This window comes from Fukomys damarensis, unplaced genomic scaffold (assembly GCF_012274545.1).
Source record: "Fukomys damarensis isolate Sample0158 unplaced genomic scaffold, DMR_v1.0_HiC HiC_scaffold_23, whole genome shotgun sequence".
Lineage (NCBI taxonomy): Eukaryota > Metazoa > Chordata > Mammalia > Rodentia > Bathyergidae > Fukomys > Fukomys damarensis.
The window spans coordinates 25,483,233-25,496,795 of NW_022900935.1; the positions used below are offsets into that span (position 1 = coordinate 25,483,233).

The 13,563-nt window shown below is 37.9% G+C and overlaps 1 protein-coding gene across 6 annotated transcripts in view; it reads left to right on the forward strand.

Annotated features, from left to right (window-relative positions):
* The first annotated feature begins 3,210 nt into the window (after nt 1–3,210).
* Nucleotides 3,211–13,563, forward strand: part of Mast2 (microtubule associated serine/threonine kinase 2) — a 170,178-nt gene continuing 159,825 nt past the window's right edge. For 3 of the 6 annotated variants that reach the window (XM_033767288.1, XM_033767287.1, XM_019205432.2), the window contains exon 1: nt 13,413–13,539. In XM_033767288.1, coding sequence (XP_033623179.1) covers nt 13,489–13,539 — 51 coding nt within the window. In that variant the 5' untranslated portion in view covers nt 13,413–13,488. Of the gene's footprint in view, nt 3,355–13,396; nt 13,540–13,563 lie in introns of those variants that run through there. The other 3 variants (XM_019205429.2, XM_019205431.2, XM_010610192.3) reach the window with 3 other exon arrangements.

The following is a 13,563-nucleotide window of genomic DNA, read 5'->3' on the forward strand; positions in this document are numbered from 1 at the left end:
GTGGTGGGTTATCAGAATTAGTGCCCAAGCGCTACTTCCTTCCATTGTTTCTCCTTGATCCATAGGTACCATTTCATCGTTGGCACACCAAATGGTAGAAATATAGGGTATTCCCTTGCTGTCTTCTTTTTTTTGCATTATTAACTACTGCTTGCAATTTACTTTCCTCACTCTTCACTGTGTAGAAATTGCCTAGATACCTCAGCTGCTTTGCTGTTTCAGTGCCCCAATTTCCCCTTTATCCATTTGTTTTTATTTGTAAGCATTTGGAAATTATGTTCTAGATGTCACCATCAACCATTATTAGTACTTTCCCATGTTTGTGAACTTATCAATGATAATATATGACCTTAGAAAGTTTCTTTTTTTTCTCAGAAAAATGGGCACTTTCATATTTTTTTCCTTTGTAGCTTTTAGTACTTCTAGGGTACCCCACATCATTTCCTATTGATGGGAATCAAACCCAGAGTCTCATACATGTTAGTTAAGCACTCTGCTACTGAGATATATGCTTGGTTCCATGTCTTGTTTTTCAAGTGCTGGATGACCTAGGTGCCAGTTATTTCTTCTTATAATTCTTATTTTGTCTCTGTAATATCCAGATTAGTGTGGTGTGCTGTTTACATTTGTGTAAGAGCTTCTATATTAGTCTATTTCTATTGCTGTAACAAAATACTTCATGCTGGGTACTTTGTAAAGACTCGAGCTTTATGTCATTCAGTTTTAGAAATCCAAAAATATTTGCTAGGCTGTGGTGAGACCCTTGTCTATACATCATAGCAAAGTTCATGGCTTCATGTTGGGCGAGCATACCAGAGGGAAAGATGACATGATGAGACTGGCAGTCAGAGAGATTCAAGGGCTGGTCTTGATGCTTATAAAATAACTTTCTTTTTGGTAGTACTAGGGATTGAACCAGGGAGATCACACTGAGCTACATCCCCAAACCTTTTTTTTTTTTTTTTTTTTTTTTAATTTGAGACAAGGGCTCACTAAGTTGCTCAGATGGGACTTGAACTTATGATTTTTCAATACACTTTTTTTTGGTATCAGGGATCAAACTCAGGACCTAGTGCTTGTGAGGCAGGTCGTGGCAACACTGAGCAAGATTTCTGGCCCTTCAATAACTTTCTTGAGGGGATTAATCACAGTCTTTTGAGAAGTACATTGATCCCTTCTGAGCACAGCATCACTAGTGACCTAATTACCTCTCACTAGGTTTTACCTCTTCAAGGTTCTATCTCCTCTCAACATTACCACATTAAGGACTAAGCTTCTGGTACATGATTCTTTGGGACATACCATCTCCAAACCATAACAGTTGCTTTTATTGAAATATAAAAGACATACCTCATTTGACTTATTTTTTTCTCCTACTTAATGCTGCTAAATTTAGCAACTCAGTGAGATACTGACTCAAAATAAATGCAACAAGGGCTGGAGATATAACTCAGTATGAAGGCCCTGTGGATTGGCAAAAAACAAAACAAAACAAAATCTACCTCTTTTTTTTCCTTGCTTTTTTGGCATCAGGAATTGAACTCAGGGCCTTGCACTTATACCAGGCAGGTGCTGCGCTGCTGAGCCTCATCCCTGGCCCAGAAGTCTACTTCTTGTGAAGCAGGCGGTGAAACCATTGAGTTAAATCCCTGGCCCTAAGGTCTACTTCTTGATAATTTGTTGGGGATTACTTACTGAGTGAGGAGGAAGGGGTATTGGGATGAAGGGTAATGGACCAGACTAAAATAAGGGCAAAGAGGGTAACACTGTTAGTGCTTCATATTATATGGTCCATATTTTCTCCATAGTATTTTTTATAATTTTTCTTTGAAAACATGGACTTAGTTCCTATTATAGTTATATAAAGCAAACTCTTAAGTTTTAATTTAGGGGTAATTGAGAGTTGGCTCTAATGCTTTGTTTTTGTTTTGGGTGTTTTGTTTGTTTTTTGAGACAGGGTCTCAGTATGTAGTTGAGACAACCTGGAACTCACTATGTAGCCCAGGCTGGTCTCAAACTCACAGCGATCCTCCTGCCTTAGCCTCCCAAGGTGCTGGGATTACAGGCATATGCCACCAAGCCTGGCTTCTAGTGCTAATTTTGTATGACAGATTAAGGAAGTTCTGTTACTGTACTTAATTATTTTTTAAACAAACTAAACCTGGGTGGGTAATCCATTGAGCCCAGGAGTTCAAGGCCAGTCTTAGTCATAGTGAGATATCCATCAAAAAGAACAAAGTCGGGCCAGGGATTTAGCTCAGTGGTTCCACCGCTTGCCTTGCAAGTACAAGGTCCTGAGTTCGATTCCTGGTACCAAAAAAAAGTCTTTTCTTTACTGGATATAGGAAGGATGAAAATAAAGGAGAAAGGAAGTAAATAACTACAACTAGAAGTATATTTACGAATAAATATATTCTATCAAAATATCTTCATCTTGTAAGCCTTCTTTTTTGGGATGTATGTGTTGTAATCAGTGTCCTTTCATGCATATGAGGCAGGAGGAATGCTGTGAGTTCGAGACCAGTTTGGGCTACATAGTGAGTTCCAGGTCAGTCTCAACTACACAGTGAGACCCTGTTTTAAAAAAAAGAAAAGAAAAGAAAAGATATGTTTCTGGCTTTAGCTATTGTATCAGAGTTCACTAGAGGAACAGATTTATTATAAAATGTACATATAATATGTAAAGGATTTACAAGGTAGGGTTATAGTGGCTGCCTCCAGAGTTAGGATTGGAAGAATGCTGTGTGCTGGGGAGCTGGGGGAATAAGTAAAAAGTCAAAGGCTTCTCCCTGCAGAGTTCAGTATGCCAGTCTGCATTGGCAAGCTGAAGGGTCTGTACTGGAAGGCTGAGACTGACATAGAGAGCAATGAGGAAGACTGTAGCACTCAAAGAAACAGTAGCAAAACTTCCCTTTTCTTTTCTTTTTCATTTTATCAAGGCTATAAACTTGTTAGTTGGTGCCACCCACACCCAGGGTGGATCTTCCCTCTTTATTAAGTCAATTATCCAGACACACCCAGAACTATGCTAAACCAATTGCTGTAATTTTCTTTTTCAAATTGGCACAAGTAACTATCATAACTATTGAATGGGAAATATAAAATATTTTTATATTTTAAATCATAATTAATATTGTACAGATATTAAATATAAAGTTTTTATACTTTAGGAAAGATACTCCTGTTTTCCTCTTTTCTCTTTGAAGGATGTGGTTACTGGACTTAGTCCTCTGCTCTTCAGGAAGCTCAGTAATCCTGACATATATTCATCAACTGGAAAAGCTAAACTCCAGCGACAGCTTAGTCAGGATGACTGTAAGTTACGAAGAGGAAGCCTGGCCAGTTCTTTATCAGGTAAATTTCTGATTTTGTTTAATGTAGGAGATTGGGGTGTTAAGAGTATATAGCATGTATGAGTGTGAGGCCTTGGATTAAATCACCAGCACACCTCCGCCCCCCGCAAAAGGACAGGACTATGTTGTCAATAAATTTATCAACTTTTTTTTTTTTTTTTTTTTTTAGGGGATCAAACTGGGAACCTTGCTCTTGTGAAGCAGGCAGTGTGACTGAGCTAAATCCCCGGACCTCAACTGTGTATAGAACATGCATGGGTCAGTCTGTTTTCCTCTCTTTACTACTACCTCATGGATTCTCTGAATGATAACCACCTGAATGTGATAGGTATTCCTTCCTCTTTATTTCCTATCAATCTGTTTTTTTTTTCTTTACTCTCTTCCCACTTCTGTAGACTACACATTCTTTTCTTCTTTGGATCTTTTTTTTTTCCATTCCCAAAATTTAAAGCCTATAGTGCTTCCCCACCTCTGCCAAAGGAAAAAAAAAAAAAAAAAAAGGAAAAGAAAAGGCAGTTTTAAAATTCAAGGAAAAAAACTAGGCAAAGAGTGGCGCACTTGGGAGTCTATATTCCCAGGACTTAGGAGGCTGAGGCTGGAAGATTGCCGTCAGTTTGAGGCCAGTTTGGCCTACATAATAAGTGCAAGGCCAGCCTGAAGTAATATCAAGACTCTGTTTCAAACAACAACAACAACAACAATGAAAATTATGCAAAGAAGTAATTGGTACAAATAGAAAGTAGTGTGATGTAGCATAATTTTAATCTGTCAATAGAGAATGAAAAAAAGTCTGTTTGACTATAGCTAAAAGTATGGATCAGTAGAGTAGAAAATGTAACTATACTGTACCCCTTATTGAATAGTTAACAATTTTCAGCTTTTTTGCTTTCAATTTCTTTTTGAAGCTATTCCCTTCATGAAATCTTCTCATTCTCCAGTTGAAATTTTTTTGTCAGTCATGTTTTTAATCACATACAGAATTTCTTGTTTGCTTTTGCTTAAAATTCTTCTTTTAGGATTGCGATTTAAGTATTTGTTAGCCATTCTTCCTAGAATAAGATGGAATTTCAATGTTAGTTTGATTTGCATTTCTGTTAATGGTCAAAGATAACTGAATGATTTTTCATTTATACTACTTATTTTGAGAAGCTTCCTTTCACTTAAATTGTCCATTTTTTATTTAGTCTTATTTTTTGGGGGTCTATTTTTTGAGATCTTTATAAATTCTAGGTATTATTTTATTAATGTAGTCCTGTATCTGAGGAGTAGCTGGCAAAATTTGTCCCATTCTATAAGTTGTCTCAACTCTGTTGGCTATTTCCTTTACTGTACAGAAACATTTGAATTTGATATTCTATTTTTTGATTCTTGATATTATATCTTTTACAGTTAGGGTTCTTATGCCTATTTCTTCAAGAGGGCTTTTTTTTTTTGGACAAAGGGTCTCACTATAATTCAGGCTGGTCTTAAACCCACTATGTAGCCCAGGCCTTGAATCTTTGTAATTCTCTAGCCTTAGCCTCCTGAGTGCTGGGATAACAGGCATGTCATCATGCCTTGCTGCATCTTTAAGAGTTTTAACCAACTTTTCCCCCCTAGAAAATTCAGGGTTTCTGTTTTTATGTCTTGGTTTTCATTTGATTTTAGTACACAGAGATAGGGATCTAGATTAATTCTGCATGTGGATAACCAGTTTCTTCAGTACCATTTGTTAAAGAGGCTGCCTTTTTTCCAATGTATATTTTTGCCAGATGGCTGTCATTGTGTGGGTTTGTTTCTGTTTTCCATTCTGTTTCACTGGTTCACATATCTGTTATTGTGCCAGTAACATGCTCTTTTTATTACTGTAGGCTTGTGGTATAACTTGAAGTCTGGGATTGAAATGACTCCTGCTTTGTTCTTGTTCAAAATTTCTTTGGCTATTCTGCGTCTCTTCTGGTTCCATATAAATTTTAGGTTTTTTTCTCCTAATTTAATTTTCAATTCCCATCAAAATACCAACAGCATTCTTTTTTCTTTTTTCCTTTTCCTTTTCCTTTTCTTTTTTGTACTAGGAATTGAACTCAGGACCTTGCACTTGTGAGGCAGGTGGCAGCACCACTGAGCTAAATCCCTGGACCTCAACAGCATTTTTGACAAGAACACTATTGATTTTTTTTTGTGTGTGTGTGTGCTTGTTTTATTAGTTCTAAGAATCTTCTGGTGGAATTTTTTTGATCTTTTATGTAAAGAATCATGTCTTTGCAAATAGTATTTTGATTTCTTCCTTTCCGGTTCCAGTGCCCTTTATTTTTTTTATCTTGGTTGATTGCTTTGGCTAAAGTTTCAAATACTGTAGTGAATATAAGTGTTGAGAGTGTTCAGAGTGGACACTTTTGGCTATTTTCTGACTTTAGAGGGAATGCTTTTGGTTTTTCCCTGTCTACTATGATTTTGATTGTGTGATTGTCATAAATGGGGTTTTATCAGTTCACAGTAAGATCCTTCTTTTCCTATTTTCATCAGGGTTTTTATTGTAAAGTATGTTTGATTTTACCAAAGGCTTTTTCTATAATTATTTTTAATCCTTTCTTCTGTTTATGTGGCAGATTAATTTATCGATTTATGTATGTTAGTCTTTGCATCCCTGGTATCAGGGTAATGCTAGCTTTCAAGAATGAGATAGGCATTGGTTTTTCCCTTTCAAATTCATGAAAGAGTTTGAGGAGTATTGGTGTAGTTTTTTCTTGAAATCTGGTACAATTTAGTAGTGAATCAGTCAGGCCATGGGCTTTTCATTGTTGGTAGGATTTTTATTACTGCCTCTAATTCATTATCTGATACTGGTCTGTCTAGTGTTTTTATATCTAAATACCCAGTCTGAGTCTAGGGATTTAAAATTTCTTCCTTGATTTCCTCATTCACACACTGATTATTCAAGAGTATATTATTTAATCTCTGTGTTTTTGTTGTTTCTGTGGTTTCTTTTGCTGTTGATTTCTAGGTCCATTCTGCTGTGATTTAATAGTATACAGGAAATCATTTCCATTCTTTTGTGTTTATTTAACTATGCTTTATGGTCTAAGATAAGGTTTATTTTTGAGAAAGTTCTGTGAACTGCTGAGAGAAATGTGTATTTATTGTTTTGGGGTAAAGCACTCTTTAGATATCTGTTAAATCCATTTGTTTGATGGTATGGTTCAACTCTGATATTTCTTTTTTTTTTTCAACTCTGATATTTCTTTGCTGTTTTTTTTTTGGTCTGATTCTCCTATTTATTAGAGTTAAGTATTGAAGTCCCCTATTATGATTATACTGATGTTTATCAAAAATATTATGACTATTAGTGTTTGTTTTATGAAATTGAGTACACCAGCTTTTAGTGATATATATTTACAATTGTTAGCTCTTCTTATCAAATTGTTCCCTTTATAAGTATGTAGTAACCATGTCTCTTCTGATCAGTTTTGGCTTGAAATCTAGTTTCTCTAAAAATAGGATAGCTACTCTTTGTTGCTTTGGTGCTCCTATTTCATGGTTATAATTTTCCATCCTTTTACTTTTAGTCCATATTTTTATTTGTGGGTGAAGTTTCTTTCTTTTAGACAATATATAGGTTTTTTTGTTATTGTTTTTTAAGTTTTTGAGACAGGGTCTTACTGTGTAGTTCAGACTGGCCTTGAACTTGCTATGTAGCTCAGGCATTGAACTTGTATCAATCTTACTCCCTCAACCTTCTGAGGGCCACTACATTTGGCTTTTTTTTTTTTTAAATTAAGTTGCTGGTCTGTGTCTTTTGGTTGGAGAGTTAAGATATTTACATTGAGAGTTAATAATAAAATATATTTACTCCATCCTGTTATTGCATTATTTTTCTGTTCCTGATCCTTTGTTCTTTCCATTTGTTTACTCTCACAGTGAAATATATTCTTCCTTTGGATTCTTTAGTGATGTTGGGTTCACTGTCTCTGTCCAGGATTCCTTTGAGTACTTTCTAAGGTTCTGGTTTGGTGATTTACGAATTATTTTAGGAGCTCCTTGTCATGGAAAGTTCTTATTTCTCAATTTTGAAATAAAATTTTGTAGGATATATTAATCTGTATTGGAAGTTGATTTCTTCTAGAGCTTAAAAAACTTTACCCGAGGTTGCGTTGACACTTTTGCAGGGCAGTTTAGATAAGGTCTCGCTGTATAGTCCAGGCTGGTTTTAAACTTACTATATAACCCAGGCTAGCCTCGAACTTATAGCGATGCTCTTACCTCAGCCTCCAGAGTGCTGGGATTACACTTGTATGCCACCAAGCCTGGCTTTTCTTGGCCTTCAATATTTGTGTTGAGAAATCTGTCATTGTTCTGATTGACTTGCTTTGTAAGTTCTTGATATTTTTGTTTTAACAACTTTTGGTATCTTTCTGCTGAGTTTCTGGAATTGATTATGATGTGTTATGGGGAAGTTCTTGTCATTGTTATTTGGTGTTTTTTTTTTTTTCTGGTACTGGAGATTGAATTTAGGACCTTGCACTTGCCAGGCATGAGCAGCATCACTGAGCTACATCCCCTGCCTGTTATTTGGTGTTCTACATGACTCATTTTACCTAGGTGTTGAATTCTTTCCTTAGATTTGGAAAATTTTCTGCTATGATTTCAGTGAGTGTTTTGTTTTGTGGTATTGTGGCTAGAACCTGGGGCTTCCATCCCGAGATACATCTCTAACTCTTTTTAAATTTTGAGACAGTATCACTAAGGTGCTTAGGCTGGGGTTAAATTTACAGTCCTGTTTCAGCCTCTCAGAGTGTTATGATTGCATTGTACACCTTCATTCCTGATGCTATAGTGGAATAAATTTTTTATTCCTTCTGTCTTCTACTTTTTCCTTAATTCCTCTACTTCTTAAGGGATGTTTTTTTCTTTTTCATCTAGCAGGTGTTGAGTTGGGTCTCCATGGCATCTTATTATTTTTAGGGTATTATATAATCAGGCCAGGGATTTAGCTCAGTGGTTCCGCCACCTACCTTGCAAGCACAAGGACCCAAGTTCAATCCCTGGTACCAAAAAACAACAACAACAACAAAAACCATTTAGTATATAATCTACTACTACAACTTTTTTTTTTTTTTTTTTTTTTTTTTTTTTTTTTTTTTTTTTTTTTTTTTTTTTTTTTTTTTTTTTTTTTTTTTTTTTTTTTTTTTTTTTTTTTTTTTTTTTTTTTTTTTGGTACTGGGGATCATACTCTGACTCTTGTGCTTGCAAGGCAGGCACCAGAACCACTGAGCTAGATCCACAGCCCTCAACCTTTTCTTCTGGTTTTCATATAATCTCTTCAAATTGGTCATTCCTGCTGCCCATGCTTTTAATTGAATTTTTTATATCCAGCATTTATGCATCAAGCATATCTTTATTTTTTGTGGCAAAGTTTGAAATGAAGTGTGATGGACAAACTGGCTTTGCAGAATGAGTTCGGACTGAGTAAAAGGAGAAAAAGCAATAAAAGAACATCCTGCAGAAATCAGGCTGGGCTACTGTGAACAAAGTCATGATAGCTTTGAGAACTTTTTATGATATAATTCTTTACTAAAATGGTTGTTCATATCTTGTGTCATCTTGTTTAGTTTAATTGACCTTTTGTGTCTTTGTGCTTGAACGTTTTATTAATTAAATCATTTATTTATTTACATCCTCTTTGAGCTTATTGAATATCTTATAGATTTACTTGTTTCTTTGATTTCTTCAAATATTTAACCATTTGGGCTTTGAGGTTTTGTAACTTCAGTGCTTGTGGGGTTAGCTTTTGGGGGAGTTGAAATTTTTTGGAGGTATATTGTTGCCTTGTTTTCTCATGTTTTTTATATTCTGTGCAGGAGTAAGAATCAGGGTAGAAAATCTGTCACTGTTGTGGTAGGTAGTGTGTTTCTCTGTGCTCTCTGTAGTGTGTTTCTCTGTGCTGTGACCTTGGCTTTGGTTATATTTTGGTATTTATTTACTTCTTCAACATACTCAATGTAACAGTCACCTTGTTACAGGGAGAGAACCACTACTGGTTATATCAGCATATAAACATTGAAGTTAGAGCCCTCTCAGTCTTATTTTTACTGCAGTGAGAATTTGACCAGTATGCTCTCACTCCTGCACTCACATAGGGAGGAATTTAGACTTTTAGCAGTTGTGGGGGGTTGATTTCGAATCCTTTGTGGTTTAGTCAGGGAGTTCAAGTGTTTCTACTGGTGCTTAATCAGGTACCCCTTGGAGGATTTGTTGTCTTGTCTGCCAGTGAGTGAAGGGCACTGTGGGTCTGGACAGACTTATGAACATGCTTCATGATTCCTCTGGTGGTAGTGGTCTGCTTGGGTTCAGTTGTTTTCCTATGGGTGTGGCTAGCTGGAGGTGTTTTGCATCTGTCTTATAATCAGTTATGTCAGAGGAGGGAAGGGAGCTGTATGAGCTGTTGAAGTACTCTGTTGTCTTGTTACTTTCTTGTTGCTGAAACAATGCCCACCATCCACAATTAGAAGGAGGAAAGGTTTATTTGACTCAGGTTGCAGCGGTTTCTCCACAGTCAGCTGGCTCCAAAGGATGGTGACGTGGCAGATGAGAAATAGTTTGTGGCAAGGCAGACAAGAGTCAGTGAGAATTCCTTCTTTCCCTTTTTATTCTGTTCAGCCTATAAGCCTATTGTTAGTGCCACCCACACCCAGAACTATGCTAAACCAATATGCAGACTAATCCAGCATCACACACCCATGATCCAGTCACCCTCAAAAGCCACATCTATGAGCACATGAGGCATTAGGAGGAACATCTAGATATAAGCTATAACATTCTGCTTCTGGCCCCTAATATACTCATGTGCATCCCTTTATGCAAAATACGTTTAGTTTATGTCTAAGAGTTACCAAAGGCCTAACAGTTTTAGCATTGCTGAAAAGTCCAAGTGCAAATTATTCTCTGAGATTTAAGGTATACTCTTAGCTGCAAAGTTATGTAAAAATGAAAAAAAGTTGAACATTTCCATTCCAAAAGATAGAATAGAGGGATAGAAAACAGTGGGACAAGAGCAAGACAAAAATCCAGCAGGGCGAACATTAAACCAAGTGCTCTGGTACCTAGGGCAATCTGTGGCAAGATGTGAACTCCAGAGCACTTGGGTGGCCCTGTCCTCACAGCACTGCCAGCAGTTATAGTCTTCATGGTTTCTCTCTTGGGCCAGCTGTGCTCACTCCTTGCAGCTTTCCTCAGATGATCCATAATACTGTTTTTTCCAGTCTTCTGGAGTCTCCACTGCACCTTCTGCTTTACACTTACAGGTTCACATATTTCCTCTCAGAAACACACTGCCTGGATTCTCAGGCTTTCTTCAGAAATCTGGGGGGAGGCCTTCCTGACATCACAACTCTGGCATTGCACATGTGCCCAAAACTAACAACATGTGAATGACACCAAGGTCTATCACTAGCTGGTGCAGTAGCCAGGCTTTCTCCTCTTGTGTTTAGGGGTCTGCCTGGATTGCTGAGTGCTATGAACCTAATTCTGAGGAACAAATTTCCGAGGCCTCAGCCATTCTGCAACATGGTGCCCTGGCACTCTCAAAGTCTTTCACTTTTGATATTTCAGTCTGCAAAGAGTGGGAATCCTGCTTTTGTTTGTTGTTGTTGTTGTTGTTGTTGTTACAGGGGATCAAACTTGGGCCCTTGCGCTTGCAAGGCAGGTGAAGGAACCAGGGCTCTTTTTATTATCATTATTATTGCTGTTCTGTTCCAAAGTACTTGCATTTTTTTAATGCTATGCTTTTCATCACCCAAGTTCTCTGCTCCATCTTTGTAGGCCACTCCTTTATAGGAACTTCCTCTTTTTCTGGTACTAGAGATAGAACTTGGGACCTTGTGTTTGTGAGGCAGGTGGTGGAACCACTGAGCTGAATCCCTGGCCCTGAAACTTCCTTTCTGGTCAAACTCAAAACTTTTTAATCATTCTGTTGTGCTGTTTGGTCTTGATTCTTAAGGTACAGCTTGCTAAAAAACCCTCATCAACAGCCATGCCACTGTCTTAACAGTGCCCTGAATTTGTCTCTGACAGTGTCTGTGAATATGAACAAAAGCAGACAATTTTTCTGCCGAAGCATAACACACATGGCCAACAGATTCCAACTGCCAACTGCAGTCCTTTGTTGCAGCTGAAACCTCCTGAGCCTGGTATTTCCTGGCAGCATTTCTGTCAGCATTCTGATCTTCTGAGTTCTGACTAGAATATCTCATCATGCTTGGTTTATAGCATTTTAGAGCTGCTTCTTCAGCTGGCATCTGCAAACCTTTCCAAACTCTTCCTGTAAGCCATTTCCAAAGGCTTCTGAATCACATTGTCAAGTACAGCCACAGCAGTTACCCCACTTCTGGTACTAAATCTGTCTTTGCTACTTTCTTATCTCTAGATATAAGCTATAATACTAGTATTTCCTTGATTTCCAAATGGACCTTGATCTCTATCTTCTCCTTCCATGATAATCTCTGTAGTCTATTCTTAGTGTACTGTTCCCAGTATGTATCAAACCCCTCCCCCTCACTGTGCCACTCTTCTGTGGGTTTCTGCCCATGCTAATCTCTCTGTCTACACCTCACAAAGAATTTCTGTCTAGCCCTCAAACCCAGTGATGCCTGGGGCTCTCAGAGCTTAGCAGATTTTAGCTGGTGGCATAACAGTTCCTGTGTGGACACTGAGCCCAATGACATCTGGAGAATGGGAAGTGGGCAGGGTTTTCTGTGGACACAGACTTTGGTGTTAGGGGGAGCAATAGGAAAATGCCTGCTTTGGTGCTTCTCCAGTCTTTTTTTTTTTTGTACCTGGAATTGAACTTGGGATCTTATGCTTGCAAGGCAGGCTGCAGCACCACTGAGTTAAATCCCTGATCCTCCAGTGTCTTTTATCCTTCCCTGGATCACACCACTTGAAACTTTCCTGCTCTTGCTTTTCACTGAGCCACAGATCTCTCAGTGAATAGTTCCAAGTACCTAAGCAGGACCATGCTCTTACTCTTTTCTTTCCCAGTGGCCTGTTGATCTTAACACTGTTACTGCCCTCCAAATAATTCTCTGGCTTTCTTTTTTTCTAGTGCCCTGGTATATGAATAAGTTGCTTGCTGGACTCCTAAAAAAAGAGGTCAAGTGGGCATTGGATAGTGGTGGTAGCCTTGGCACTGGTGTTTTACTTAGCTTCTTCCATCAAGGAGTTAGATCTTTTCCCAAGTAGGTGTGTTGATTGGATTTAGGGTATAAGCAGTGTTAGAGGATCAAGGTGTGGTCCTGCTTCTTTTTCTAAATATCCTGTATACTTGAACTCATCTGGTGGTCTTCTCTTTCAAGTTATCTTCTTGTTTTGGGGGTCTTTGTCTCCCCACCTTTCATTTCTGAGAACCTGAACTTCTAGGTGCCTGTCTTCCCAATGCCTACAGGCACTACTGCCTCTAGTCAAACATTATGGATCTCCTAGACATTTGTTTTTAATGGGTGACTTTAAGCGTCTTTTAGTAAGATTAAGATAGTAAACCTGAACTGAGCATACACTGAGCCTGGTGAAGGCAGTATAGATTCAATACTTGCCTGGATCTGTTGGGGAGAATTTGTCCACCCCAACCAAGTTGGCCGAAAAGGATTGGAAACTCATAGATTGGGTTTCAGGATGTATATTACAGGGAAGTAAAAATAATTAGGTTGTATCAATATTCCACTTGTGATCGTCTTACCTATATTTATAACTCTTAAAGGATTATAGATTCTAATGCTGGGTGTAGTGGTGCATGCCTGTAATCCCAGCACTCTGGAGGCTGAGGCAGGAGGATCACTGCAACTTCAAGGACAGCCTGGGCTACACAGTGAATTCAAGACCAGGATGGAGTACATAGTAAGACCCTGTCTCAAACAGATGAATAAACAAATGAACTATTATAGATTCTAAAATTGTTAAGGAAGAACCTTAGTTTATTTCAATATGATGTTATCCATCTGACATCTCATTTGTATTTTTCATTCATCTATCAGTAAATAATTACATGCATGTGTTTTGACTTGTGTTTGAAGGTAAGCAGCTGCTCCCTTTGTCCAGCAGTGTAAACAGCAGCGTGGGACAGGTGACTTGGCAATCTTCAGGAGAAGCATCAAACCTTGTTCGAATGAGAAACCAGTCCTTTGGACAGTCTGCACCTTCTCTTACTGCTGGCTTGGTAAGTATTTTTAAAGATGGTTTC